Raw genomic sequence first — 26,576 nt, forward strand, 5'->3', positions numbered from 1 at the left:
CTTTATTAGCCTGCTTTAGACTCTGATGAAACACACATATTGCATATGACACAATAATTTTATGCATTCTGTATTCTGCTGTCTTGCCAGGATTGTTCCCTTTGATATCGACAATTCATTTTTTTTAAAACTGCAACCAGGCTGTTTTCAACTATTCCACTAGCCCAAGAGTTCAAAGAAGCAGAAATATGCAGGCAGGGAAATCATTTTGAGATTTTGGTTTCATGTTCAGTTTACACAGTGGTATATGGATGGTTGGTTTGAAGGCTAAAGCCAGGGAACATTCCTCAAATAGCCTGCCAGCTACCACTAATGGAATACAGTTTAATAGACAGCTGAGTGCAGATAACACAACCAAAGTCTTGAATATGGATCCAGCTTGGGAAAAACACTCTGGGTTTCAATACATACTATTGGACACTGCACATATACATATACATATTCATACAGTTGAACTAAAGCCTCCAAAATTAGTTGAATCAACAAAAACGGAGCAGTAAAATCTTCATGAATAAAGGGACTTATTGCTGGAATGAAGTAGAGAGCATACAAACATACAGCAAATGAAGGACAGACGATTTTGGAAGGATTACTAAAAATGTTCACTGTGAAATTAAAGTCTATATCTGGCCCACTGTGGAACAAAAATGCAACCTCAGAACAGACTGTTCTTTCTTACTTTTGATGTTTAGCTTGCTGTTTAGCTTTTGAAGGCACTGGGAAGGTATGAGTGCAACTGCTGCTGTACTGAATATGAGCAGTGTGTGGGAATCATGCAAGCAGTCAGAAGATGTCCAAGAGCACACAGGGCTCCTCTGTAACGTTAGTATTACGCATGATGTCATCAGCCATGATGTTATGGAACTGCACACACAAGGTGTTCAAGAAAACTATGAATAATTTCCACTTTCCATGCCTGAAAGGGGAGACTTAATGAGGACGGTGTTGTCACCAGGGCAAACAAATATGTAGCCTGGTCTGACACTGAGTCTGTCATCTCTACAGATCCCAAAGTTGGAATCTTCCCAGCTGACATGGTTCTGCTGCCTCATGATGTCACACAGTAACTATGAAAAAAGCAGTGAGGTAATGAAGCTATAACTGGTGAGCAGCAGCGTGCGTAAATCCAGACAAGGATATAAGGCAGGCCTTGACCTGAAATTACTACGCAAGTCACATGACCTTAAATATCAGTATGACTTCAACACTAAATTAAGAACATCATTCCAATCTGTTTATTCACTTTTGTCTGAGTGTGCTTTTCATTTGGATAAATAAACCAGCAGTGAATCAATATCAGCATGACGTTACCATTGTTAATTATACTGATGTCAGCTGTTTTTTCTGAGACTCAATCCAGCGCTCAGTGTTACTGTATACATTATATCAAATCTTGGCCCTGTTGGCTGCAATGTCTAACACCAGAAACTATTTCTTATACAGGCTGATAATCTCCACATCTATCACCTAGTTTTCCTATGTTTACACTTTCACAGTGTTGAGAAAAGTTTGCACGATTAATGATGGTACTGCAAAGCAATTTCAAGTGAAATGTAGGCATTCTTTTTGTAGAAACACTACTGAAACTGGTTTGACCTTTTAGGATATCTTAAAGTGGCTGTAATCAATATTTTTATATCAAAAACTGATCACATGACTGTTACGTTTTGTTTCTGTAATTGTTTTGGTTTTCCAGCCCATAATATTTTAGTGGTATCTTGTGGTGGTTTTTATTGATGTTTCATTGTTATTTTATTTATTATTGTTTTTTATTATATCATACCTACTTAAAGACAAAAGATCCACTGGTTTCACATGAAGTACATGTAATCAAACTTTGCTATACAAGACATTAAAAGTTTGCACATATTTTGGCCTCTGACCAATGGTTTTTCATTTCATTGTGACCGAATAACGAACAGTATAGCTAATTTCCATCATCACAGGTCTACGTCAGTCATTGCACAGACCAACAATACATTTTCGAATGTGCAGAAGATGGAAAGGTCAGACTGCCAGCACACAGCTATGACTAACAACAATGAAGCCAACAAGTACAGACCTCCTCGACATTGTTTCACCACAGCAGTTCCATTACTGACTTTAACCCACAGCTACTCTCTTAGATAAATACCTAGGTCTATACTTAGCCTCAGCATTTCTGGCCCTACCACACACAGAGCCATATGTTTCCATTGGCCACAAAATTCGGCACATCCACACATGCAGATCTGCAGAACAGTGAGCACGCAGCCAGACGTCTGGCACGGGAAACTCTGAAACTGACAGCTGAGCAACAACGATCCAACCAACCATTATCATACAGTGACAGCATCTGGAAAAATACCAGTTTCCAAACAGCTGTCAATTACAAGAGGAAGGAGACTATCCAGGATGTATTGTCAATACACAAATTGGTGACATCTGATAAAACTTTTGATTTTGTTTGAAAAAACATATTGCAGACATCAAAATAAGTTTCATTTGAAGGATTTCAGTTTATCTCCAAAGGAAATTCCTTAAAAAACATCTGAATAATTGCCTTTGATTGAGACAAACTGACCGAATAAACAGCCTGATTGAACCTAGATTACTCTGCACGCAAGATAAAAAGTCAGCTAAGTGTCGGTGTTGTTTTGCAGTGTGGCCGGAGCATGTTCCTCTATCAAGCTGTTTCCTTTAGATATCACAGAGTTGAGGTTTGGGCCCTGAGGCTGTAATGACTGTCAACACACACACACACTTTCTCTGGTCTGTTTTGAGACACAGAATACTTCACACACACACACACACACACACACACACACACACACACACACACACACACACACACACACACACACACACACCACACTTTCACTCACGGCTGCGCTTTTTTCCCCTGGTCAGATGGTATAATAGGAGTCCCTACTGTACTGAGCCAGCATAGAGAGAGAACATATCCATATTAGGAAAAGAGCAGGCTTCCTTATATGGGGAAGCTTCCTCTGTAGTAACAGCCCAGTCTGCTGGCTTTTCTTATGCATTCCTTCAGCTCCAGGTTTCTCTGGGAGTTTTTCATTTCCGATTCGCTGGCTGGAGAAGGAGCAGGGCCGCCTTTCATAAGAGTTTGGCCTGGTGTGTGATCTCCTTTTTCAAAAAAATACACAAACCTCCGTCTAGCCTCTTTCCTGCAATCCTCCACTCTGGGGTTTGATGTAGTAAAATAAGCCTGGCCAGGGACAGGGCACACCTGGCCTTTTAAGTTTATCATAGACTAAACCTCATTAGGCAGGTGAGAAGCAAGAGAACATGTAGCCTTTGTTCCTCTTATATCTGCCCTGCATGCCTTCATGGGCCGGGCTGCACTTTCACTAAAGTCAAGATATCTAATAATCATTTCTCCTGACTAAGAGTCAGTAGAACTAAGACATCCAGCTCAGGTAACTCAGAAAACACACAATCAGTACCATCTCGTACCAGACAGTGTTCATACTGTACAAACACAAAAACACCCAAATCACAAGTTTCAGAAATATTGACTGAACTGGAGTTTCACTTGACATTGTAAATAAAGGAAATCTAAAGTTATTTGCAAACAAGCATCCAATAATATGCCCATGAGTAATGGATTCCAGTTTTTAAAGGGCTAATCCACAAATTTTACTCATAGAGATCAGGATTAGTCATTCTCAGCCTGTGCAAACAGTTGTGTAATGCCTTTTGCGGCTCTAGAGGAAGCTTTTAAAGTTTGAAAAAAATGGCTTGATGATGATGTCATCGGGGTTATTTTGTCATCAGGGGTTGAAGACTCCTATTTCTTTAAAAGAAAGCCTACATTTCAAACTGGGGGTGTGGAAATGGAAAGATGTGGGTATTTATCAGTCTGGGAGGTTTTAATGAAAGATGCTGTGGTGTTGCATTATGGGAAATGTAGGATCCAGCATTTCAAGAGCTATTCTTGGGACTAAAACTCAGGTTATCTTAGCTTCTGCCTCTAATTCTGATCATTGTTATAAAAAATTGTCCTCACAACTTTATGGAAGTACAATGCATAATAGCCGGATTGCCCCTTTAATGAGTCATATTCAACCACAGAGCTAAAGGAAATGAAAAATATACAGACCCACAATAACTGAGTGTATCACATAAAATGATTTGTATGAAATGAAATGAGTATTTGTAATTAAAATGCGTCATTCTTGCATTACAGATCATAATGTGTTTTAGTGGTTTTTACTGAAAACTGCAGTTCAGCCACTGATGTCAGTGCAGAAAAATGCCACTGCAGTGTCCCAGACATAACCACACGAATACAGAAGACAAAGTTACAAGACTGCAGCAGTTGCCAAGTCTTTGCTGGAACAAGCACCTTGATAGATAACCAATGAGTGCTAATGACTCAAATTAATTTCCTTTTTCCTAACCCCTCACTGTTAATTTACTAAAGTACAGGCTGTCTGTGCACCTTTGAAGCCAAGCTGAGGAATGCTGTTGCGGGCTTAAAGTCTTAACCACCCGTTACACATCAATCAGTTTATTTAACCATTGTGTGTTCAAGCATTTTTATGAGTTTCTACGTGTTGATTTTTAACTGCTCTACTTCCACGTAAAGTTTTTTGTATCTTCACTTCTGAACAGTGTTATGAGTTTTTTTTTTCTTTTCTTCTTTTTTTAAAATTAATATTTATAGGTACCGGCTGTCTGTTTGTGAAGTCAGTCTTCAGGAATTCCCAGTGTGGGGTCCCAGGCCTCTAACCAGACTTAACCTCCCATTCCAGATGAAAGCTGCTCTGAGAGAGACAGTGTTGTTTGGCCCGAGCAGCAGAGCCTTGCCTTCAGACAGCAGGAATGTGGGATGTCTGGAGTGGGGGTCAGGAAGCGAGGAAAGAATGCCAAGTATGTCCATGTTTGTCCAGGGCTGGCTCTCCATTCAGCCCCCAGTGACGTGCTGCGAGGGCCAGGGAGTATAAAGGGAGCTCAGCTCTCCAGTCAGAACTCAGATCAACTCCTCTACTGAAGCTAAACTTTAGCTTTCACCAAGAAAGAAAGAAAGACTGTGACCGGAGCGGCAGAGAAACGCTACACGACAAACAAGACAAGAGATCAACTTGATCAGAAAAGGTTTCTCAAGCTCAAACTCTGAGACTAAAGGAAGACTTTCTCAACGAGGCTTAAGGAACAATCTAAATCTATTTCTAAAAAGATGTCTGCTGGAATGAAGAAAATGATTTTGCTGCCTTTCCTGTGCATCATGCTCTCATACATGGTAAGCCATAAACTACTAAAAAAGACTTTTCATTGCTGTTGTGTTAGACTTTAATTATATGGGCAATGTGATGATAAGAACTCCACTCTTGTCATAACATGACATAAGCTCTAACTCTAAAAGACATTTTGTTCTCTTTGAGCTGGATGAATGTCTGTAGTGTATCTTGTGGAGATTATGTTTAACCAAGCATGTACCTGTGTGTGTTGTGTTCAGGCTGCGGGTCAGGAGTGCAGCGGCCAGTGTTCGTGCCCCTCCACTCCACCTCAGTGTCCCCCAGGAGTGAGCCTGGTGCTGGACGGCTGTGGCTGCTGTAGGGTGTGTGCCAAACAGATGGGGGAGCTCTGTACCGAGAAAGATGCTTGTGACTCACACAAAGGTCTCTACTGTGACTTCGGAGCCCCCATCAACAGACGCATAGGAGTGTGCACAGGTGAGCCAGTGATCCTTGAAATAATTGCTGTAGCCTGTCATGCAAAATTATTCTGTGATGTGCCAAGAAATGTTGTTAATGATGTATGAGCTGAATCATGACCTCTCCTTTTTTGTTATTTCCCCCTACAGCAAGAGAGGGAGCAACATGTGTGTTCAGTGGCATGGTGTACAAGAGTGGAGAGACTTTCCAGAGCAGCTGCAAGTACCAGTGTACTTGTCTGGATGGAGCTGTGGGCTGTGTCCCTCTTTGCTCCATGGACGTGCGGCTGCCCAGCCCTGACTGCCCCATGCCGAGACGTGTCAAAGTGCCAGGGAAGTGCTGCGAGGAGTGGGTGTGCGATTCTCCCTACACAAACAGCTTCATGGGCTCTGTTTTGGCTGGTAAGTTATTTTTCTGTATTCTTATAAGCATACTTCATTTATTCCCTCACATCAAGACTGTAATTTCTTTGTAATCCTATGGTAATTCCTTAGTCCTGCAGAAATGAGCTGTAATCAGAATGCTGATTCTAATCCAATGTTTACTCCTGTTTTTACAGCATACAGAGAGGAGGAGACCTATGGCCCAGATCCCTCCATGATGAGGGAGAACTGCTTGGTTCAGACTACTGAATGGAGCGCCTGCTCTAAGACCTGTGGCCTTGGGATCTCCACCAGGGTCACCAATGATAACCGCGAATGCCGCCTGGAGAAACAGACCCGACTGTGCATGGTGCGACCATGCGAGTCTCAGCTGGAGCAGAGCATTAGGGTGAGTTCCTGATAAACTGCAATGCTTTCATAAACACTTACAAATACAACATGCAAACTGCAATTTCAAAAGAATGCCAACTAAAGTTGTTTTTATTTTTATTCCTACAGAAAGGGAAAAAGTGCATCCGAACTCCAAGACTCTCCAAGCCCATGAAGTTCGAGATCTCCGGCTGCACCACCACCAAGTCCTACAGACCAAAGTTCTGTGGCGTCTGCCTGGATGGCCGCTGCTGCACTCCCCACAGGACCACTACCCTGCCCATGGAGTTCAAATGCCCTGACGGACAGGTCATGAAGAAGCACATGATGTTCATCAAGTCCTGCGCCTGCCACCACAACTGCCCCGGGGAGAACGACATCTTCGAGTCCATGTATTACAAGAAGATGATGGGAGACATGGCGTGAGCCGCTGAAGGACGATCAGAGCTTATGACTTGAAAACAAACAGAACTCCATCTCATTTTGCAGCTCAGTATATACGTTACTTTCTTGTTTTATTTTGTCATTTTCTCATTGTAAAAGTAGTCCAGACACTTGTCTAAGTGTCTGTGTGTTTTGTATGGCTGTTGCACATCAGCCACATAGAGCTCAGACAGAGGGTTGCATAGCAGCTCTAAGAGATTCCTGCACTATAACTTCTATTTTGACAAACCTACTGTCAGGTTTCCAGCCATTCCCCCTGAAACCCCTTTTTCAAACCCGTCCATTTTACTGTACCCGTGCATTTTTAAAAATACCTTATCTAAACCTTGACCTCCTCTCTAAATGAGGTGTGTAATAACTTCCCCACCCTTTGAGCCCAGACCAGACCTGTAAACTCTAAGCAGCTGTAGAGGGAGCACACAGACCACAGCAGGCCAGTGTTCCCCTGTCCAAACAGGTCTGAATGTGTCCTTGTGTGTTTGCATGTGTGTGTGTATGTGTGTGTGTTAGGCTTGAATGTTGGCCTTGTCTCTGAGGTCTACGATGTTCACTCTGCTCCCAGAGTGGAGGAAAGGTCAGAGTTTCCGCCCAGCATGTGGATGAGAAAGAAGCAGCGTGCTGAGTTTAGGGTTAGATATGGAACACAGTGGGCTTTGCCATGGCACTGAGAAGAAAAAAAAAAGAAGACATGTTGACTATTACTGATTCAGGTCGGAACGAGGAAACCAAGTGTCTATAGGAACAAAGAGTCTATTTTGTACAAAAATAGAGAAGACTGGAAGAATTGTAATTTCATTCCTTTTATATTGTTGATGTGTAAATTCTGTATATATTTGTACAGTTTAAGTTAATTTAAAAGCCAAATGTGTTCTGTGCTTCAAAATGTATCAATAGTGTATTTTTTGTCGACAGCATTTTTTACTATTTTATTGAGAAGTGTGACAAAAAAGTTACATGTTTCACTTTGTAGCTGGAAATAAAATGTTATATTTTTTTATACAAACACTGTTGTTCTTTCTCTCATTTTGGCAAATTGATGAGTTAATTGATTGAATATTGGTGTAAAACTCACTTACAATCCAATCTGTTTAATCTATTAGTTGATGCCTCACAGCATATTTAACAGGAACATGGCTCACATGTTAATTACCTGCATAACTGAAGTGGAATATCATTACTTGTTACTGTACTAATACTTATTACTGGGGTCTCAATCAGTGCAAGTCATAATTTATTATGAACATCAAGCTCACAAAGTTAGATTGCAGGACAATTACCCCTCTCATTTCCCTGATGGGAATAAAACTGGAGCTCACTGTCACAGATTTTTTTGTGATATCAGTGATTGATTTTTGATTAAAATCTGAAAAAATCACCCAAGCTTATTTTTGAATAAGGTACAGACTAATATATAATTAGATGACAGCAATCACCCATTCACTGTAAAGGATAAACTTCAAGCTGACATCCATACCTGATATCCAGCAGTGTATTTTTGTATGCTTGAGAATATCGACAGCTGTGTCCAACATCTGGAGTGACACATAAACACATTTTTATGTTATGATCTTTTATATTTTGTTCGGTTCTGCCACCTTATCCTCAGGGTTAATGAAACATTTCATAACCGTATTTCTTCTGTAAAAAGAAAAAAAATCATTCTTAAACTTGGAAACAGTAGTTAACGAAACAACCTCACCACACGATACATTCAGTAGTTGCTCTACAGCTTTCAGTCATATCACAATAAAGTCCTCAGCACTCGGGGTTGCTTAGTATTCATGCAATTACAGATGATTTTCATCCAGAGTAATGCACATGATATTTTGTTTTTTTTACCTAATCACTAATTGCTCTCTATACATTTGTTTAAAGGCTAAACTGAAATTATGTAATTTAGTAGCATATCCATTAATGTGAAGAATTAGTGCTTGTTTTGTTTTTTTCTTCTTAGATAAATTAAGATGGGAAAACCTTGAACCCTTGGTTTCGGAAGACAAAAAAAGGAATTTAGCTATGTGACTGCATTGAAAGGGAGGGCCTACACTGTATAGAATTTAGTGGCATCTAGCAGAAATGGAATATAATAAGGAATATATTCATAAACTCATAAGTATGTTTTAATTAGCATATTATAACCTGAAAATAAGAATAGTTACCCTTAAATGAGCCATTTATATTTACCTAGAGGTTTCAGATTTCACTGCCATGTTTCTAGAGTAGCCCAATATCTCACCACTAGATGTCACTAAATCTCACACACTTGTCCTTTAATTACCGAACATACCTTAGGAAAATAGGACTGAGACAGTCTAATGTCGCCACCTGGTGCCCTGTTCATTTTGTTTCATGATTTTTTTATAACATTTACAGCTCATTTTGGCATACATAAAAATAAATAATCTCCTCTTAAATCTCTCCGAACCTCATCAAAAACCAAGTATGTTAGCAATAATAGTATCTTCTAAGTTCATCCAAAATATAAACGTGTCACAATTGTCTAAAACAATAAAGGAAGAGATCTTCACAGCCTGACGCACATCTGTCTGATCAATAATTCTAAAAGTTGTTCAAATAGCTAACTTCTGCCTCACAAATTTCCTAATAGAAAGTGTTTAATTGTTTGAATCATGAGTCATGCAGAGTTCAATAGTGAACTATAAAACTATGATAATTCTTGATTATGGTGAAACTTGGCCAAAATCTTCTGTACAGTATGTGTTCTTTTTTTATGTTTGTCTACTTCAAATCATAAATCAGATTATATTCTGCTGAACTTGCTGTTTATAGAGTTTTACTTAATAAGAAGCCATTTAAAATAGTTGTGATTTTCTACAATGATTGCATATGCAGGGAAAACATTGAATGTTTAAATCCCTCCCAGTATTCAGGCTTTTTTACACTGTCTGTGTTGCAAGAGTTGGTATGCAAAGATACAAAAGTTTGGTTAAAAGTTTAGGTTTCCAGCTGTGTCTTCCGTAGCTGTATCTATCCAAACAGAGAAAGAAGAAGACATTTTTTCAGATTCAGTTTCTCCTCTGGCCACAATCTATTCTTGTCTACTCTCTATCATTTTTTATATACCTTAGCTCATGAGCTCTCAACATAATGCTGTGTAATAAAAATACAGCAAACATTGTTAACAGTGCACAGTATGATTCAGATCCACTCCTACTTAATAGTAACAACCAAACAAGAATGTAATGTTGCTGCCAAAAGCAAGAGTTAAAATGTTGATGTCATGGAATTGGATATACTGTATAAACAGCTTATGTGTGATGATTCATGTTATCAGCTTCACCGCCTACAAAAACAGTGCAGACTACATCTCTTTCACAGAAATAAACCAAGTTCACTGCAGACTGTGTGAATGGTGATACAGTATCTAAAGTATGAATACATTATACAGTATATAGAATTGACCTTCACGTCATGATTTGCTTGAAAACAACTCAAATTAAGCCTATTTCTATGATGTTATGTGATGAAAGTGTGCAAAAATCATAAGATTGTAGCAGTTTGAACACCCATTAAGATACCTACGCAGTTGTAAATGTGGTAGTATGCTGAGTTTATTGCATTAATTCTATTACGCAAATATTTATTTGATTTTAGAGGCAATAAAAGGATTTATCAAACATAGATTTCCAGATAAGCTATTCAATCTTTTCTTACAGAAATTCATGACAATTTTACAATCCAGCCATTTATCCCCTAAAAATGTTCACTTATTGCCTTAACTTGATCAGAGTCTGTCTATATAATGTAAGCATCTATTCCTCATCTTCATCAGTAAGTAAGCAATCCAGAAAAAGCTTTGTACATACATACATGCCGTTACTGTACAACCTCACCTTGTTGGTGTGTGTATACCTGGATCTGCCTCAACATTTCACATAAATCAATATGCAGTGTTAAAATAATTTGAAAAGCAGGCAAGACAGATTTACAGAGAGAGAGAGATGATTGTCAGATAACATGAAAGAAAACGAGTTGTCATCCTTCACTGACGAAGAAATATTCCTTTAGGAGCATTGCTGTGAGTTTATTGTATTGTTTTTGTATATTTTTAGTGTCTAGCTGCAATGTGCATCTACTGAATGCTAATCTATGTGAACGACAGAGTGTCACAAGAGAGGCTGCAGCAGCGTGGTGTAAGTGGACATCCTCAAGAAAAATAGCAAAAGATAAAATCTTGTCACATATTCACACGCGCTATCTGTGGAAACCAGGCAGCTGGTAAAGCGGAGGAGGACGAGGAGGCAGAGGAGGTTGTGGTGTCAACCCTGTACCGATCTCTCTCTCTCTCTCTCTCTCTCTCTCTCTCTCTCTCTCTCTCTCTCTCTCTCTCTCTCTCTCTCTCTCTGCTCTCTCTCTCTCTCTCTCTCTCTCTCTCTCTCTTCTCTCTCTCTCTCTCCTCTCTCTCTCTCTCTCTCTCTCTCTCTCCCTCTCCCTCTCCTCTCCCTCTCCCTCTCCCTCTCCCTCTCCCTCTCTCAGCCTCGCCGCAGCTCATGGAGTTTCTGGGCAACATTTTCAAGCTCTGACTCGATGGCTGCCAGGCTTTCAATCTCCCGGCTCCTGTAGATATAATGAGAGGAGAGAAAGTGAAGGAAAAAGGCTGAGACACAGAAAATGAGGAGAATGCAAACAATGATAGACTGGCTGACGTTTCATAGAAACAACAGCTTTCGAAAAATATCCTGACATTATCAGTTTCCATTAATTGCTGCTCTGCAGTAAGCCTCTTTAGCCTCACTGTTGGAATAAATGTTTAAGAGTTGAAGCTATCGAGGCTATGACAGTCTAAATAGCTTCCTTTGAACTCCTACCAAGCAGCAGCTGTGCCATTTTGTATCTTAACAGGATTTTGAGCTGTAGGAGGGATTCCGATTCATTTTTGTGACAGTAAAACACAGAAACCTGACTCAGGTTTTGGCATTGAGCAGGAAAGGCAGTCAACTCAGCACTACAAGGAGTAAAAGTCAACCAATACCTCTAGCTCACTTATTAACAAGTTATATCTGGTTTGTTAACTTTGTACAGTTTTTGGGCTTGAGTGCATCAAGCCAAGAAATAGCTCAGCAGATAACCCTGCATACAACCTTTATGTTCTGTGTATTTAACCAGAGGACAGACAAGCTATAACAAAAGCTAAGTAGAAGTACCAGTAGGTGGATTGTGTTACCATCAGGCTACCTGCCTCACTGTTTCTAGTGCTAAGCTAACTGGCTGCTGGCTTTAGCTTCTTTGTTGTTATAAAGGCATGAGAGTGGTATTGATTTTCTCATTTAAATCTTGGCATGAAAAACCATTTTCCATAATGTCAAACCATTCCTTTAAGCTGTCAGCTTATTGTTGGAAGATAAAGGGATCTGCAGCACACCTCAGACTTTCGGCTGGCGCTGCCCTCCTCCTCCGACCCCCTCCTCTCCTCCGGTGCCCTTCGAGCAATCATCTGCAGCTCCTTCTCCTCTGGACTCTTTTTCTTCTTGACCACGTCCTCCTCTGTGACCTCCTTCGAATGATGGGGCACTTCTTGCTGACTGTTGAGCTCCTGCACGTCCTTCCCGACTGCTTTCTTCTTCAATGACAACCCCTTGGCTCTCTTGGTCCATCGCTTCAGGCCCTCCCTGCTCCCTCTCTTCATTTCTCCTTCATCCTCTTCCTCCTCCTGCTCCTCCTCTTTGTCCTCCAGTTTGTGTGAGAAGAGTCCGGATCTCTTGTCTTTCTCCTCCTCGTCTTCATCATCAAATTTCTTCTCTTTTGAACTGTTGCGTCTGGTTGCATCTCTCTTTTCATCAGATCCTGCACCTGAGAAAATGAAATAGAAAGAGTACTTTTTTATTTTTCTCACTGAGACACCTCTACCAGACCCCCAGCAAGAATACTCTCCACCATCAGCAAGATTCCACTTCTTGTAATGAAATATTTCTTGCCAGCTGGCAGCTTTTCCCCCAGCGCTGCTAGCTGTACTTTGTAGAAATTAACAGCATGGCTGTCATAATCAGATTACTTGGCTAAAGCTCCCCTTTTTAAAGAATTTTTATTGTATTTCATCTTTGTAAAAATGATTTTTGTTGATTTATCGAAAGGTTGGGAGGTAGAAAAAGCTACATCTTGATTACAGTTTGATCTCTGCACTTGTAAGGAAGATTTTAGAGATTGTGGTAAAGGATTCCAGTTGTGCACATCAGCTCATTTGAATTCTAGGACATGGAGATGTTTAATCATTTCTGCTGGTATGCTGCCTGTCAGTATGCCAGCCATGTTGGCCTCGCTCCTCTGCAGGGGGCTCATCATGTAAATGGAAGCACTTCTATCAATCAGGCAGGGCTGTGGTGGCAGGCGGTTTAATTTACAAGGCAGTTTATTTTGCACTCTCTTTATCTTATGATTCTGCTCCAGTATCTGCCTTTGCTCGACTTCAGCCCATCATGTATTTAGTGTCTTTCTGTTTTTACCTCGCCTTTTTGTGTGTGTGTGTGTGTTTTTTTTTTTTTTTTAATTTTCATTAAGATGAAGCACATAAAAGTTAGGCAAACATTAAGGAAGAAATCTCCACTAGCCTTTCTTGGTCTTGTTTTCCTCTTCTAAATTCTCCTCAGACTTTTCTTGCTTCTCTTCGTATACTTCTTCTTCCTGCCTCTTTTCAGCCTTGCCCTCGCTCCAGTCATCCGCAGACTCCGAGACGTGACTTCTTGGTTTCTCGTCATTGTCCCGCTTTGCTTGCACCTCTCCACCGATGTCACTGTCCTCCTGTGACTCTCCATCTCCCAGGCTTTCATCCTTTTCTTCTTCTCCATCGCCATTTCCTGCCCTCCTCTTTTGGGACAGGATAGTCCTTTCACCAGGGCCTCCTAGAGCCTCCAACATGGATCGATCTGAGAAAGGGGAGGGGTGGGAATTTAATTTACTAGGAGAAATTGATTTTCCTGTGATGCTAACAGAGGGTGCCTACATAAAAGCACTATGGTTTATTACAGGAGTTGTTTTGTACCTCAACTGTCAAGCATGAATGTTTTTCCTTATGGAGAGGGTCAGTGTGTAAGATTTGAAGTGAAATAGTGAAATCATCGATCATGTGATGTTTAAGTGTGCATGCCTTTGTAATTTTATGATCCATATTTTCCTGCTCTTCAACAGTAAAATGATACTAGTGTGGGAGGTGAAATTAATATCAGATTAGTGGATTGATGGCAAATTCATTTACCAATTAAGTAAAATATTTGAGTCTGTAAAATGTAAATGTTTGCTACTTTTCTCTATTTTGTATTGTTTGTACATTGAATCTTTGGGTTTGGGACTCTTGAACGGACAAAGACCTCACTTTGGATTCCGGTCACATTGAACCATTTTTTTTAGACCAAACAATTAATCAGCTCATCAATTATCAGATTAATCAAGAATAGAAATAAGTGTTGCATTTTTTAGCAGTTACAGATATCTGAGTTTGTGAAAATTTGCGGAAATTATCAGACTCTCAATGGCCATCATTAACATGACAAGTAAAAGCACTGTCAGTAGTAAGAATGAATACAAAATATGTGTGCATGTATTATAATGAAACACAATGTCATAATATTTATTATTTCTATACAATAAATGCTATCATAAAACAATTTAGCAATTAAAAGAACATATTTTGTATATTTAAATAATTACATTGGTTTTCTGTCTTCTTTTGTCTGTGTTCATCTTAATAATAATACTAATAATAATAATAATAATAATAATAATAATAATAATATAATAATACTAATAATAATAATAATAATAATAATAATAACATTATCAGTTCTTTGTCTGTTAGAGCTGAACAGAGTTTATGGAACTTATTTTTGATACATACACATACACAAATGCACCCTGTCTTAACCTTTGTTTTTGTCATGTGTCCACTGTGTGCTTTACACATACTCTGGCACTGACTTCTAAAGGCTAGGTGAGCTGTCAGGTGCATGGCCTGATTCTGTCCATAGAAAGCATCAGCAGAGTTTAAATTCACCTCAGCACTTCTCTTGTGTCTGTCAGCCCTGCTTTGCTGACAGCGTAAAATGGGAAATAATGAAAGTAATATATCTTTTTGGCAGCTGCTGCATTTTAACATGTTGATTAGATATTCGTCAAAATGGAGGGGTCTGTGATAACGGTGATTAAAAAATTGGTAAAACTAGTCAACTTAAATGTACAAGCCCTGGTGAGGTTTGCGGAAGTCCACAAGTGTGGAATGAGCTTATTAGCACTATAAAAATGTCATTATTGATGTCTGTTTTCAACAAGAGCTTCAGGCAGCCGCTGCTACTAAAATATGTTTAAGCCAGAATACCCTGAACAGCCAGGGACTTCTATGCTTGTTAGTCTACTCTAATATCCATTTAATTTATACCATTATTTCCACTTGCTAAATGTCTCTTCTTACCTATTTAATCAGTGTTTATACTAACGGAATATATGTTTTGGGACCATAAATAGTACCTGGTAGGGTCTTGGGTTACACATGCATTTTTAAATTTTATTTTATTTTTAAATCTCAATAACATGCTAGTAAACATATATTTTAAACACTATCTGCCTAGAGTCTGGGCCCCTATTCCTATTCCCCTAAGCTTCAGATAACTTATCAGGGTGTCCAATTTCACATATCTCTTTCACATATTATGGCTGCACTTGACTCTTTGTTCAGCAAGGTGAAGGTCTTTCCAGGAATCAGAGCTCGTAAAAAGGAACTTACCAGCAGCGTCATCTGTGGTCTGAGGAGTTTGTGTTGCCTGGTCTGGTATGCCAGCATCTCGTAGGAGCTGAGCTCTCTCTTGACTACCTAGAATTCAAATTTAGGGCATTCATGCTTTCTCTCTATACCTGTTATCTTTACAAACATGTAAACAGCAGAGAAGAACACAAACGCCAGTGTTTATCATCTGTGACTCACCATGAACAGCAATCTCCTGCAGCTCCTTCAGAAAGTTATGATGGCGAAGGATAGTCACAAGCCTGTCATCTGCAAAACACATAAAAAAACAGATTAAAACACATACAAATAAGTGGTTAACTACCTTGCTCAAGAAAGGAAAGAACAGACAAAAGGCAATCTAATGATCCTGCAGTAGTCAAACACAGGTATATGTCTTTCCCCCTTTACTATCTAAGGACTCAGCAATTTGCTTCAGTGGTTTGCCAGAGTTAACTGCCCTGAAATTTACTGCTTTCAAAGCAAGAGGACAATTAATCATTTGGCCCACAGAGACTCCCCCAAGTAAATCACAGCAGCAGTGAGCACTGGACTTTCTGCTGACCCACAAACGGCACCGCATACTGTCTGCAGCAAGCACAAAAGGACAACTACTGGACTGTATTTTGCTCTAATATCAGTCTGTGATCTTCCTTTGTACTGTCCTCATCTTTCTTTCCTTTTATTGTATTTCTTGACTTCCCCTTTCTCTTCCTTCCTCTCTTTTCGTCCCTCTGGTGGTGTACAGTTTCTCTCAGTAACAAACACTCGGTGAGTAAGGCTCCAATTGATTTTTTACAACAAGGACGGCATCAAGGTAATACACCAACCATGTAACTGAATAGTCTTTAGTGAGTGCTAGTGACCTTGCTGTATATAACACTCTGCAGAGGGATTTTACCCAGAAGCCACTGCATCAATCCATTAACCTTATGATGTGGGCATCATGCTCTCAGGATGAAAGAGAGTGATGCTCCTGTGTTAGGTTTGTGTCAGTTAACACATACACACATGTAGGCAAATCACTGAATAGTCATAACCACGGTGAGTTGATCATAATGAAGATGAATATAACTAAAAACCTCCTTTTTGTTTTATAGAAAACATTGTAAAGAAGAGACAGAAAACATTTTAGAGTTGCATACTTTTTGAAGTCATTGCACATTCAGAGTTCACATTACATAAAAAACATTGCTTTATTGAATTCTTACATGGAAAATATACCCTTAAAAGGGCTGTTCTAAAAGCTTCAGGGCAGAAAATACCCTCATAATAAACAATGGCAAAGGAATAAAAAATATCTAATGTTGTAATTTGACTCGATTCAGTATTGTACAGTTTATAATGTGGCACATTATATAATAATAGAGGATTTATGAAAGGGAATCAGTCAAGAATCAATCAAAGAATCAGTCTTTTAGTTTGGATCGATTTCTGATCTCAGATAAGTGATCCAATTTAATAGCAACTGTGGCAGTTAGATGAACAAAGAATGGACCATAATGACATCTCCAGCTTAAACAATTAATCCTAGTGTATTGACAAGAAATTATTGTCAGCTATTTTGATGATATGTTAATATTTCCAGTCATTTTTAAGTTAATTTGACAAAAAAACCCATCTCTTCACCAGCTTTTTGGATGTTGTTTTTCTTTGTTATATATGACAGCAAATTGGATATATTTGGGCTTTGGGCTGGTTCAGTTTTAAAAGGAAGTTTGAATCCTTGAGCTTTGGCTTTACAGTGGGCATGTTATATGTAAATACAATCAAAAAACAAAATGTGCAGATGTCTAATATCTTTTGGGGCTGGCTTACCTGTCTTTAGAGTCACCTGACACTCCTCACTGACAGGCATGGGGTGGGGTCTTGATAGCACATCAGCCAGCGCCTCCACGATGCATTTCATCACCTGCAGACACAGGTAGCACCCAAAATGTTTCAAAACCTTACACTGTGACATTTGGATATTTCGTGATAATTGTTGAACTGTCAGCTTTTGGTGAGTCTCACTTGGTGCTATTTGCTATGTAAAACTGGGAAATTATTAGGACCAGCATGAGTTACAATACTCCACTTCATGGGCTATATGGGAACTTGGAATTGAATCTCACAGTTTAATATATTTAATTTCTTCTGATTAAAGCTCTTGCATTCACTCGCCCCTACAGTAATTCAAAGATGTGAAACTCTCAGATGAGAGATCAAAATCATTTTCATTTCCCATTGTGTTTTCAATGTCAAGCCAATCCCACATCCAGAAGGATTTTTCAAATCGCTCTGCTTCTCCCTCTCAGATCTGTGAACATTACTCAGTCCCATTTCATGACTTTTATCCCTCTTTCACACGTTGCCCACATCTTCCCTTTCTATCTTCACCTCTCCAAATCCAATTCTAGAAACTGCTTTTCTCTCTCTCTTTCTCTCTTCTACTATGTGAAACAAATCCAGCAATACCAAATCACCTGGATCAAGGCTTATTGCTCTCAAAATGGTATCTATTGATTTTAACAAGGTTATGCTGAGATTGCCCAGTTGAGGAGGCACTTAAATGAGTTAAATTGTGTTGATTAAGTATTTCCAATCACTGTTTTCCTTTTGAGTGTGACAGGCCAGAATGATATATTTTGTCAGTGCATATCATTTGTTAGATGTGCTAAATGGTTTACATTCAATAAAGCAGCTTCACTCTGTTGCTATCTCCACTAGTACAATGACTAATATCAATACAAATAATACTTCTAATGAACAGTCTTTACCTTTACGTCTTCATTCTCCAGCTGACTTGAAGTCACTGGCAATGACAGAACTGCAAGAGAAGAGAAAAGGGGAAAGAGACATGCAATCATTATCTGCTATTTTCATAAACCTTTTTTTTTTGTCCTCACTGTCTGTCTTAGTGACAGGAGACCGAATGTGTCAAAGGTGCGGTAGATATTCACTCCATCTTTTGCCCGATTGCCTTCACCGCAATTAAAGATGCTTGACGCTGTCCTTGGTGCTGAACACCGGCACAGTCACATCTTTTATGCAGATTTCTCTCCACAAACCAAACCTAAATGTCAATTAACTTAAATTAGGTTGTGCGTTTTCTCACCGCAGTTGGACAGTATCGTCAAAATGAACAATCCTCTCCCGATCATGTTTTGGAAAAGACGAGGCGTATTAAAGCTCTCCAGGAATAGGAAAAATAGCGAAGCTTATTTCAGAAGGTTAGATTTCTCTCCCTTTTTGAAGAAGAAAGTCGATGGATTAGGGACGCATTCTGAACAAAACTTAGCCGCCTTTCGGTATTTCTGGAGAGCTAAATTTCCTGCAGCATCGGTGACCCGGCAGCCTCGTCCTCTCCTGTCTCTCCACCAACAGCTCACCGCAACAGCGCCCGCTTTTATAGGGGAGATGTGGAGAAAGGAAATGACATCATCCTCGGACAAATGATTACTATTGCACCTGATCATACCTCGTTGGTTGTCAGGGCGTATACAGTTTGAAGTAGCTTCATGTGTATGGTAGCAAAGTGGCTGCTGTTTCTGTGTAGGAGATTTTGAGATGTCAGCATTTTAATTTATTGTAATTAAATGCAGGTCTTGGCCTGTCAGGCAGGTTTACATGATTACAAAGAGTTACAAAGCTCTGCTGCATGAGTGACCTTTCTTGTGAACATAAAAAATACAATAATCATAGGCAGGTGTGTTTAATCAAACAGGCTTGTAGACGTGTGAATGGACACACAGATTGTGCCTCTATCTCCATAATGTAGTGTTCCCATACAAGACAAAGATGTACTGTATTTGCTGATCAAGTCCCTTGACTACCTAAATGTGTTGCTAGGTGACAGTTTATTGAAAATGTATTGCTGCCATTGCTATAATAGTCCCCACTGGTGCAAGGATTAAATAAACAAGCCTTTTTTTTCATACTTCATGACCGATAACCCAAGAAAAAAACACAATTTAACCAATATACAACCGGGTAATAACTACAAATATGAGTTAATACTTAATAAATAAGCTTTATAAAAGGTATAAATCCTTCTTGAAAGTAGTCATGTTTGATGTAATGTGGGTTTTTTGACACCGATCAATACAGAAGAGATCCTTTAATGTCAAACAGATCTTTACAAAAAATGTAATTAATCACAAATATAAAATTCACCCACCTTTTAAAAGGAGACACCTAAATCATCATTGGTCCAGGCTATTGACTTAAGAAGTCACATAATTAGTTCAATGGAGATCACCTGTTGTGTAGTAGAAACCTACACCTGTATCTGGATGGTCAAACCTCTGGTGAGTTCATATTGTGGCAAGACCTACACCATGAAGACATGATAGCACCCCAAGCAACTCTGTAAAAATGTGATTGAAGAACAAAAGTCAGGAGAATTTTTTTTCCAAGTCGCCGAACATCCCCTTGGAGGACAGCTAAATCAATCGTGTAAATAGTTAGCCACAGCTGCAAATCTTCTTAGAGCAGGCTGTCCTCAAAGACCAAGTGCCTGTGCAAGAAGGAGAGCACACACCAAGAAACCTGTGATAACTCAGAAGGAGTCCACTGTGAAGCATGCTGTGTGGATCCTTCTCTGCATCCTCACAGCATTAAGTCTTATGAAGGTAGAGGACTGCAATAAGATACAGGAAAATCCTGGAGGAAAACCTTATGCAGTCTTCAAGAGATGACCTGGGAGAAGCTTTTTGAGCAAGACTATAAGCTTAAGCATGAAGCCAAAGCTACACGGTTTAGAAGAGTCTAGTCTAAAATCTAGATCTTAACCCTGCTGAGAATTTGTGACTGAACTTGGAGAAGGCTTTTCACCCACTGTCTCTCATGCAACCTGACAAAATATGAGCAGTTTTGTAAAGAAGAAAATTTAAGAAACCTATCTCTGTAGACTCAAAGCTGCACTTGCTGTAAAGATGCATCTAATGAATCTAGTAAATACTGACTTGGAGGGTAAATACTGATTAATAGTACCCTTGATAGTAAGGGTATTTTTCTGTTGATCAATGTAAGAAAAGTCACATTAAATACATTTCAATTCAATGGTGAAAGACAATAAATCATCGATTTCATCAGGTGAATACTTTTTTAGGCAGTGTATCTGACACATAGTAGTACACGCATCATTATTTTCAAAGTGGTTTATAATAAGTGGATTCCTCTTTGAGAGTCCTTTGTTAGTGCTCAAACAAAACAAATAATGTACAATTGATTCCTGTTCTTCACGCTATCATTACTGCACATAAAGGTCTGCCTAGTTTTAACGAGGAAGACATATTATACATACAGTACAACCAACCTGTGGAACATCCTTAAATTGTTTGCTATCTTTTACCTCACAGGTGCTGGGTGCCAGATGTACGTAGGCTTATGAGGTAATTTTATCTTTTGTTACTGACACATTCATTTAAAAAAAGGTTACCGAAGTGTGGGCTGGAGTATTTGCTGTTTCAAATTGCCTACGGCAACCATCCACCAAGATCTCATTACGCTTTCAGAGAAAACAATAAAGGCCAATTTGCGTCAGAGCCAGATCCGCATTTGTCCACGTATGAACCGGCAACGGCTTTGTTTAAACATGAAAAGGGTCATCTTTGAATCCAATAATACGGCCATTGTGTAATCCAACAGTGGACAGGGACTGATTGAAATTCAGGTTACTGCTATATGCAAGAGAATGGAAGAAAATAGGGACACCATGAATGACATATTTTTTTGCCTAAAGGCAATGGAAAATAAACCATCCTCGGTCTATTATCACATTTTTAATGTGAAAAGTCAATACTCCAAAAGTGCATTATGACTTGTAAGACTTGTTTACCTTGAAACAAGTTTTAGAAAAGTGCCTCATTTTGCTCTACATGATTCACTGTGTGGTTTCATTTTCATTCAAAGGCTAAATTAACATTTCTAAGCAAGTAACCTGAGATGAGCTTAATATAGCTTACACCTGCTTTTCTCTTTTTGTTTAATTATACTCGGTTAACAGAGTCAATATGCTCTGTTTAACAAGAAAGCTAATAAATAGAGGAGTAGTGGATGATCATATATCACAGCTCCTCATGTTAAACATGATTTTTGTTTGTATAGATCAACAGCATTTACTACATTGTTTGCCATCCTATAGCATGCACTGTATTAAGTGGTTTTGCTCCTCATCATACAGAGTGTGTATTGCTCTGGTGGCTTACTTTCCCTCCTCTTCTTGTGCTCAGTGTATAATAATGCAGGTAGTAGAGGACAGTCAAGCAGCCAAATGAAAGTGGGCCAGCAGCAGCCCTGAGGAACAGACGTGTGACTAAACCGTCTCCGGTTTGAAGAGTCACAGCTTACTGGGGAAAATCTACGATTGGTAATATGGACGACAACTTATTTCTTATCTATAAATCATTTCACTGAGCTAATCAGGGCCTTCTGGCAGGAGGGTGTGGGCGCAGTGGGCAGCAGTGAGATGTAAGAATGAATATAAAGCCAACAAGTTTGGTCAGATCAGGTAAGTGGATTTTGATGAGGTCATTAATGCAATATGTAATTATGTCTTGGAAAAGCTGACCTGAAAAACTGAAGTAATTCAGGATTTGGTTGAGGTACCAACAGGCTGATCAACCAATAATAATACGACTCTCACAGATTTAACAAACATTCACTTAGCTTTTTGGGCAAAGTCTAATTACTTTAATGTTTTATGTATGAATGTATAAATGTCACATAAAGAATTCAAAAATTGTTAACATCTTGTTTCACTAATTACAATATCTGTAATTCAGATTAAATAATACAGTATTATTAAAGCTGCACAAGGCAAGACTCTTCATTAAAAATACACCTGGTCTGGATCATAACTGTGAGAGACACAGAGATCTTTCCATCCCCTCAGCGTCAGTGTAATCAGAGGTGTATCTTCTTGGTGCAGAAAGGATGAATTGAAATTCAAAAAGAAAAAATATATAAAATCTTCCGAATATGAGCAGCAATCGTTGCAGAGAAAACTGATGGCCAAAAACAGCCAAAATGAGTCACCTCTATTTCCAGCTGAATATATTTAGGTGGCAGGATTCTGCAGTTCACTGTCTTGGTTTAGAGATTTTGAAACTGCAGTTATTGTCTCGTTGCTTCTTCTGTATTTGTTGCCACCGAAATGCAAAGTGCAAAAAGTGGCTCACAAACTCTTCTTTAAACACTGTATCAACTCCCTCAACAATAACTAATACAGTTCTTTTAAAATAGTTCTGCAGAGTGGAAGCTACATAAATCCAAGACCCACAAGGAGCGAGAGCAGCAGGAGGATGGCAGCCTGCGACGGAGCTTCACACTGAAGTTCAGACTGGCCCGACTTGGCGAGCGGTCGGGTGAAGATATACGGGTGTTCCTACAGAGACAGAGAATCAGTTTGAGATATGGAGATAAAATGATCATACAAGTAGTTTTGCATGTTTTACCCAGACATCCACTGATTTCCATTCATTTTATAGCTGTATGAGAGTCTGCTTGAAGACTTATTTTTATTTATTTATCTTTTCTTATACTTTTATTTATTCATCTTTTTATTTTGGTCAAAATCGTGTTCACTGTGGCACAGCAAAGCAACTGCAAACAGGGACTGTTTGGTGCATTAAAAAAAATCTGATATTTGACACAAAAATCCAGCATTCATGAGGTATGTTTAAACTCAAACCCAAAAGATGAAAATGGATGTGAAATTGATCAGGTTTAGCAGTAAAAGTTTGCTGTTCAGTCACTAACTCTAAAATCTCTGAGGTCTGAGCTCAGAAAAAGATTTTTAAATAGTCACTGCTTGCAGCTACATTAGCGTAGGGGCACTAATAAAACTCTGACCTAAAAAAATGTCAATAAGTACTATAAAGATTTGAATCCACCTTGCACATAGGGAAACATACTAAAACCTTAAGACATACTTTAGAAAATGGATTTAGCTGTAGTAACTGTAGTCTTTGTTCACTCGCTATATCACCTTGTTAAGAATAAAATTGAACTGGTTCATTTGTTGGTTGAGCTGTTTCATTAAAACCTTTCATTCAATTAAAATACACAGATAATACTGTATGCTATCCTGGTGGTGTAACAAATAACAAAAAAAAGTTAATGTTGAGAGCTGTCTTACTATTGGTGGACAGATGAGACTGATGGGGTTGGAGAAGCTGCTCACAATCATCTTTTCACCCTCAGGTTGAAACTGTGAAGAGGAGACAGAGATTTGTGGCATCACTGAACTCTTCGGTGTAATTAAAAAGATTTCTGTGCAAATCAAAAAGAATATGTGTCCTTCATTTGCTGACATTTGTGAGCTACCCTTTTCTATCAGATTATTCATATTCATATATTTCATAATTTTATGAGCACAGACATTTCTTCACACAATAAATCATTCTGAATAGCAATGGGTTGATTGTGGACCTTCAACTTCTTTTGCTTATAAATAAAATGAAGTATTATAATTTATTGTTCACCATGTTATTCCACAGTCCCTTGGCCAGCTCCTCGTGCCCCTTTATGGTGAAGTGGAAGCAGTCGTGAGTGAAGAAGGTCATATCGATCTTCCCATCCTGCTCAGAGAGATAAAACATCAACTAGGGTTGATTCACTGATGGAGTGTGTTGTCAGTGAAATGTGATTTTTTATCTCTCTTTTTCAGCTTCGTGTTAACAAAACTAAAGCTACAGCAGTCACACTCGAGATCATAATGATTCAATCATTACTGTGTTGTGTTTCACGCTGATTCATCTCCTGAAAGCAGACACTTATGCCACAGTGATATTGTTAAGGCTTTTGGGGTGAGGACAAATAGATACCGGGAGGCGAGGAGGGTCAGCTTGTTTCAGAAAGGGCTGATGCACAACAGCAAAGTCTTTCTTGAAGAAATGATCGCTGAACAGAAGCTCCTCAAGTTTTTTCTTTGAACAGAAGACATATTAAAATCAATCAATCAATTTTCTCACATATAGTGTATCAATAAAGGCAAGAATGCAAATGACTTGTGGACATTTTAAGGGTCTTTAACACCAGTCTGCACCTTATGGTGCTTCAAAGATGCATTTTCAAAAGGAACAACTCAATTTCATGAGGTGAGATTTGTAAACTGCACCTGGAACTCCAGATTGATTTCTACAAGCTCCTGCAGTTCAGGAGACCCGGGTTGTGGCTCAATCAGGCACGAGCAGAAAGACCTAAATCAGTTTAAAATTTAGAAGAAAAAAAAAATGGAGCGGTGAAATCGTAGTACAAGGAACAAGTAAAGTGTTAAACTTGATTTGAAAGAGATATCAGGTGTTGAATTATATATACACAGATACACACATATATATAAAAAACAGAGCCAAAATGTTATATGAAAAATATTCCTGTGGTGACTTTCTAATGTTAATGAACCCAAATACCAGCAGGGCCACATGCACACTGCACACACAGGAAGCCAGTTACATGTATCTGCTGCAAGGTTTAGCCACTTATTGAAGGCTTATGGAAAAATCATGTGGTAAGATGTGGCTTAACATTACCGCTGGAGCAGGCACCCTGGGGTGGGCTTCTGCACCTCCCTTAGAGTCTTCATGGGCAGGATCTGAACAACATTAACGATCATACGAGGAACCTGAAGCGAAACACAAGCAAGCTCTAAATGCAATTGCATCGCAGAAGATAAAAATCCCAAAACAGTATTCCTTTTCTTTGACTTCACCTCGTTCATCAGCATTTCCAAGGAGACGGTCATATAGTGAATGAAGTTATCCACTGAAAAGAGAGCCTAGAGAGAACACAGAGACTCTGCAGAGATTAATGAGATTTTTTTTTAAATTGAAGTAAACTCTGCATTCAAAGAGAGAAAAGGACAAACCTTATCTTTGCAGTAATCACAGATGTCATTCATGCCCATGAGAATAGTCAAAAGTTTCCAGTCCTCCTCAAAGTTCAGACCCTTGAAAAACAGCATGATGAGTCATGCCAGGAAGAAAAACACAGGCACAGAATGATATTTCGGGATATTTTCAGGAAATCTTAAATAAACAACTATTGCTGTACCTCATAATCTCTCAGTGTGTCAATCAAATGTCTCGTCTGTCCAGGAAGATTGCTAAAAAGAAACAAAAATCTCATTAATACATAAAACAGAAGGTCACGGCTTATACATTTTTGTAAAAGAATACACTGTCTCAGTATAAGTAGCCTGAAGCATGTCGTCAGATAAAATTGTGATTTTTAGATAAATGTTGCATAATAACATGACATATCAGGTTAAAAGCTACTGGTTGGGAAGAAAACCAAGGTTTAAATGATTCAAATTGTTCTCAGTTGGTCATGAAACTGAAAGTCTGGTGCAGAATGAGGAATGATTTTATTACTTCAGTGCACGTCACACTGACGAGGCCTTACAAGGTGTTTTGTCCAGTCACAGCCAGGTTAAAGCCTGTTTCACTGATGTGAGCGTGCATCCCATGGACCGTCTTGCCGGGAGCTGCGCCAAGCAGTTTGGGATTAAACAACTTGATGATATCTAAAACAGGCAATGAGAGATAAGTCAGGAAAATGTTCTCTTTGGTTGCTTGTGCTGTATGCTGTGAGAATGCTAAGTTATCATGTGATTAAGACATCTTACTTGCCAAAGTAATGACATCCTGAAATGATCCGTAGCCTCCGATGCTGCAAGATGAAGTTAAAATTACAATTTTAAGTGTACAGTTAATGTAATGTTAATTATGTGCAAATCTGTTGTTTTTAAGATGAAAACTCAAAGTCACAATGTTCAACTGGCATATTGAAGCCTTTTTTATGTAACTAAAGAACACTTCATCATCACAAAGGATCAACTCTATTATAATCTGACTACATGGTGAGACATGGCGAGAGGTCCTACAAGGAGAGGTCTCTCATGTAGACAGCTTGTAATAGAATTGATGCTCATTCTTCACTCAGGAGAGTCCATCACATGTCAGTTATTATCTGTCGGAGAGCATTATTACAGTTGTTACACATGGT

At 39.0% G+C, this 26,576-nt stretch overlaps 2 protein-coding genes across 2 annotated transcripts; one reads left to right on the forward strand and one right to left on the reverse strand.

Moving 5' to 3' along the window:
* Window positions 1-5,008: 5,008 nt before the first annotated feature.
* Window positions 5,009-7,847, forward strand: ccn2a (cellular communication network factor 2a). Its single transcript, XM_062437531.1, has 5 exons — window positions 5,009-5,248; window positions 5,465-5,681; window positions 5,813-6,064; window positions 6,223-6,434; window positions 6,545-7,847. The coding sequence occupies exons 1-5, from the start codon at window positions 5,186-5,188 to the stop codon at window positions 6,839-6,841; spliced, it is 1,041 nt and encodes a 346-aa protein (XP_062293515.1). The 5' UTR covers window positions 5,009-5,185; the 3' UTR covers window positions 6,842-7,847.
* A 3,505-nt stretch (window positions 7,848-11,352) lies between these two features.
* Window positions 11,353-18,730, reverse strand: chga (chromogranin A). The gene is made up of 8 exons (XM_062437795.1): window positions 18,685-18,730; window positions 18,347-18,396; window positions 17,406-17,499; window positions 15,789-15,857; window positions 15,591-15,677; window positions 13,426-13,740; window positions 12,241-12,598; window positions 11,353-11,434 (listed from the first exon to the last, which is right to left on the reverse strand). The coding sequence occupies exons 1-8, from the start codon at window positions 18,728-18,730 to the stop codon at window positions 11,353-11,355; spliced, it is 1,101 nt and encodes a 366-aa protein (XP_062293779.1).
* Between the last annotated feature and the right edge of the window lie 7,846 nt (window positions 18,731-26,576).

The sequence above is a fragment of the Scomber scombrus genome, chromosome 17, assembly GCF_963691925.1.
Source record: "Scomber scombrus chromosome 17, fScoSco1.1, whole genome shotgun sequence".
Lineage (NCBI taxonomy): Eukaryota > Metazoa > Chordata > Actinopteri > Scombriformes > Scombridae > Scomber > Scomber scombrus.

Coding starts and splice junctions, on each gene's coding strand:
- ccn2a (XM_062437531.1), top strand. CDS start 5,186: ATGTCTGCTGGAATGAAGAAAATGATTTTGCTGCCTTTCCTGTGCATC. Junction 5,682..5,812: donor ACGCATAGGAGTGTGCACAG/GTGAGCCAGTGA, acceptor TTCCCCCTACAG/CAAGAGAGGGAGCAACATGT. Junction 6,065..6,222: donor CATGGGCTCTGTTTTGGCTG/GTAAGTTATTTT, acceptor CTGTTTTTACAG/CATACAGAGAGGAGGAGACC.
- chga (XM_062437795.1), bottom strand. CDS start 18,730: ATGATCGGGAGAGGATTGTTCATTTTGACGATACTGTCCAACTGCG. Junction 15,678..15,788: donor GCAGGAGATTGCTGTTCATG/GTGAGTCACAGA, acceptor TTTGAATTCTAG/GTAGTCAAGAGAGAGCTCAG. Junction 13,741..15,590: donor GACCACAGATGACGCTGCTG/GTAAGTTCCTTT, acceptor CCCCTTTCTCAG/ATCGATCCATGTTGGAGGCT.